This window comes from Oxyura jamaicensis, chromosome 3, assembly GCF_011077185.1.
Source record: "Oxyura jamaicensis isolate SHBP4307 breed ruddy duck chromosome 3, BPBGC_Ojam_1.0, whole genome shotgun sequence".
NCBI classification, from domain to species: Eukaryota; Metazoa; Chordata; class Aves; order Anseriformes; family Anatidae; genus Oxyura; species Oxyura jamaicensis.
In genome coordinates this window covers 13,416,911-13,421,260 of record NC_048895.1, presented here as the reverse complement: position 1 = coordinate 13,421,260, position 4,350 = coordinate 13,416,911, and the positions used below count along the sequence as shown (strand labels likewise).

General features: G+C 54.9%; 1 protein-coding gene across 1 annotated transcript in view; it reads left to right on the top strand.

Moving 5' to 3' along the window:
* Positions 1–756: 756 nt before the first annotated feature.
* The window catches only part of PEX6 (peroxisomal biogenesis factor 6), a 24,159-nt gene continuing 20,565 nt past the window's right edge, over positions 757–4,350 (top strand). The window contains exon 1 of the mRNA XM_035320573.1: positions 757–830. Coding sequence (XP_035176464.1) covers positions 757–830 — 74 coding nt within the window. The remainder of the gene's footprint in view (positions 831–4,350) is intronic.

Here is a 4,350-nt window from a genome sequence, read left to right as displayed (position 1 = left end):
GGTGGCTGGGTGGATTGAGGTGGCTGGGGGAGAAAGGAGGCTGGAAGGCGGACAAGGGGGAAAAGCAACCTTCAAGGCACCAGCAGAGCAGCCGGTTCTCACCAGGACCTCTTGCTGCCAGCCCCTGGGCACTTCTCCATCACTCCTCAACCTCCTGGGATCAGTGCCTCCAAACCAACCCAGCTTTTCCAAGCCACAACTGGGGTTGGGTATGCCTTATTGCCCTATGTGCTGCTTCAGGTAGCCAAGGCAGGAGAATGGAGTCCTGAGGCCACGTCTAGGATTCCCATTGAAGCATCCGGTGTGTCTGCCGTGGAGTCTAGGGTCATAGAATCACAGAATGGTTTAGATTGGAAGGGACCTTAAAGACCACCTGGTTCCAACCCCCTGCCATGGACAGGGACAGCTTCCACTAGACCACAGTGAGCAAAGCCCCATCCAGCCTGGCCTCGAACACCTCCAGAGATGGGGCATCCACAGCTTCTCTGGGCAACCTGTGCCGGTGCCTCACCACCCTCATGGTGAATAATTTTCTCCTAATATTTAGCCTAAATCTGCTCTATTTCAGTTTAAAACCATTCCCATGATGAGCAGCAGTAACAGCTGTGGCACCTGGGCGATATGCTTGCACTAGGGTCCAGCAGGATCTGTCCCCTGGCTCTGCCACTGTCCCGCTGAATGGCCATGGACAGGTCCCTCCCGCATGGTTTCACATGGAGCACGGAGCAGGTTTACCATCAAAAGCTAACCTTCTGAATGAAGAAACTGGCTGAAAATCTTCCAGACCAGAAGGATGTTAACAACATAGGTTCAGTTCCAAACTCGCTAAGGTTGGTAAAGCTCTTCCAGCAAGTTTCATTGTCCTTGACCTGAGACCTTCATGGGACCAAACATCTCTCTGCTCTCTCAAATGTGAAAGAAACCTAAAAAGGTGGTGTAAGGCTCAGCTTTTTCCATTAAAACAAAAAGAAATCTGACTCCATTCCTTGGGAAGTTTAATTTCCAGGGCCTGAACCCGTCGGACAATGTATACCCCTCTTTGGGGAGATGCTGATGTAATGAATGTGGCAGCTATTGTGCGTGCTTGGGAGCCTTGCAGCCGCTTCTCTTCTGCTTATATTTTCTTTTCTTTTCTGCTTTAATGAGTGTTTCTCTAATTGACTTGATGATTTCTGTTTAATTAGCACATTTTGGAGGAATGATCAAAAAATAATAAGATAAAGTAATGGGACAAGCATAGTGCGGAGGAATAAGAGCTCCTTTGTGGGGCTAATTGGAGGGGACAGTCCATCGGCTAGTTTGGGGCTCCTCGCGGTCGGATATTCCCAGTCCAGCTCTGCCGTGTGCCCAGCACTCCCAAGTCCCAGCTCCGGCAGCCATTTCAATTAGCATTAATGAGCCGTGACAGAGCACCAAGGAGCACCAGGACCTGCCTTGTTTCCCCATAACCCACGTTTTGTAGGATGCTGCTCCGAAGGTTGCAGAAACAAGCGGAGTGGGCACGGGTACCACCAAGGGAGAGCATCCCCAACTCTGCTTGCTTGCTGCTTGCCGATCACGCGGCTGCAGGTGTACCACCTGGATGGTCATTTGTTTGCCCTGTGTTTGGCCAGGAATTAATTAGGGGATCGGCTCCAGGCTGCTGTGACAGCTGTCTGCGCGTGGCACTTCCCAGCAGTTTGATTAAATCTGCGGCACTCCAGATGTGAGAGCCCTGTTCCCCGGCGCATGGTTTGCTCTTAAACTCCACTTAAACCGTGACTGCTCTTCTGTTTTTTAATCAACGGCAAATGTCTTAAGACAGAAAGCTGTGCGGAGGAATTAGTAGGGCTGTCTCTGGGATGCGGAAAGGGACCCCCTCCAGTGCCAAATTAGGGCTGACGAGGCGCTCGCCCTAAGCCCAGCTTGCAGCACTCCAGCACAGCAGGCAGAGTGCGCGGCCAGATGTGGCTCCTGCATCCTCAAATGCTGCCTTTCACCAACATCACCGCGGGGCTGAAAGGATCCGCTCCCTGCAGCACAGCAGCGCTGTGAGCACAGATATCGCCATTTGTTTAACCTGGCCGTGCCACCTGTCCCCACAGATCCATCACCCCCAAATGGAGACTATTTGGCCATCGCTTTCCCAGCAGGATGTGGAGGAGGTGGAAGAAAAGCCCTTTTCCTTCTGTCTGAGCTTGCTGAGGCAGTAAACTCTCCCCACATTCCCCCCCGTTGCCAAATTGTTGGTGTTCCCATCCCGCTTACCCGGGCAGGAGCTGGATGTGGGGTGCATGGCATGGAGCCAGCAGGGACCGCCTGGCCGAGGCTGCCAGCCCAGGTCCAAAGGTGGCTGTGCGCTCCCTGTCCATGGAGGCTCTTCCACCCCGAGCAGCCACGAACTGTCAGCTGGTGCAGACTCTCCTTTATTATTGACCTGATTCATATCTAAACCAGGGAGGTGAAAGCTGCCTTATCCCATTACTAATCCCCTAAACCAGTCCCTTCAGTGCCTCCTCCTTGATTCCCCTTCCTCATCGCTACAGAAGGTGGATCTGTGGTGAGTGGGCATCCTTCTGAGGTTTCCCTTCACATCCCTGCAAAGACAGGCGCCCCCAAACCCCGGTGGCTGCTGGCTTGGGACTCAGCGCATACGGTAATCCCACATGGACTTGGCAAGGCTTGCCCCAGGGTCTGGAGGACCAGCCCTGGGCACCCATCCCACCGGTGCCCCTGCGGTGCCATGCTGAGGTGCTGCAGGGCATGGGTCCCGGGTGCTGAGGCACCCTCGGGCTCCTGGTCTGGTTGGCACATATGCCCTGCCCACAGGGGGGAAGGAACCGCAGGGAAATTAGAGCAAGAGCGATGTTTGATGTTCTGCTCTTTAAGCGATTAATAATCTTTCGGCGTCGGAGAATCAGCTGAAAATCTTCCCTGGAAAATAATGAGCAGAGAAACATTTACTGATTAGTCTAATCCCAGATAATCCTATCTGATGAGCGTATATCAAGATATCCTTTAACTGATTTATTGTCTAAAGGACCGGTGGAGATGCCCCTCGGAGATGCCCCTCTCCACCACGGCCAGGGGACCTGGCACCACCCGTGTCCCCCCCTGCCCCGTCCCGGAGCCGTGTGCCCGGAGTAGGCGCATCCCTGGTGCCCCGCGGCACCGCGGCCGTATCCAGGCCACCTCGGGGAGGTTTAATCGCTATTTCCATTTCTGCATCTATCGGCTTTCTCTTGGGTTTGAGCTTTTATGTTTCATAAACTGATTAGGAGCAATTACGCGTGCTTTATCCCCAAACTTTCCAAATGACTAGGCCATATGCATATTTAAGGCTTCATCATCTCTCCCAACAGCTCAGCCTTAACGTAAACTGCTGAAATCAAGCTGATTCTGGGACAACGTCAAAAATTAGGGTTTTATCCACTAATATCTGCTCGGACAGGAAATTTGTTGTGGGTGGTGGCCGGATTAGGGCTTCTAATTACTGTGGCAGATCCTCCCTGCCTAGCAGTGAAAGTCTCCACTTCCAGCAAACCTGCGGCAAAAACACTCTGGAGAAGTGAAGGTGCCCGAGGGGACATGGGGAGACCCATCCCCGGGCGGGTGGGGGGCAGCCCTGGGTGGGAACGTCCCTGCACGCCCAGCCCACGGGGACCTTGGTGGCTTCGGGGGCGCGATGTCCCCCGTTTCCCACCTCCCGCTGGTGGTGTGAAGCGCGATCGCCCGAAGACAACCCCCCCGCCAGCCCCCAGCGCCGGCCACGGCAATTATCCTAAATGAAAGTTATTGTTCTGTTAATCCCGGGAACAGCTTGCGAGGGGAGATTTGGGTCTTTCTTTAATAATGCAAAGTTAATGCGGAGTCCCCTTGTAATTATCTTTATCAGAAGGACCCTCGGTTAATCTGACCGTCCAGCGGGAAGGCCTGGATCAGGCCGCCCGTGTAAGCCGGTTGTAAATCGTTTCCATAAACAGATGAAGGGGAGGGAAGGGGGAGAAAGCAAAGAAAGAAATTGCAGCTCAGGTGCAAGAAGCTGGGAGCCAAAAGGAGCCAGGAGGCCAGGCACCTCGAAATGGCCCCGGCCTGAGAGGGTCCAGCCCCACAGCCCCCTGCCACCCGGGGGGACAGCGGGGGGACAGCAGCCGGGCGGGATGCCCACATGAGGGACAAGGAGAGGGGACGTGGGGACAGCACCGAGGGGACCCGAAGGGCGTCGGGGTGGGGAAACGGGAGGGAGAGGAGGGCATGGGATGGAGAGGAGCGGGAGGGAAGGGATGGGGAGGACCGGGAGGGGATGGATGGGGAGGACTGGGATGGAAGGGATGGGGAGGACCAAGGGGAGGGTCCGGAGAGGGGGACCCG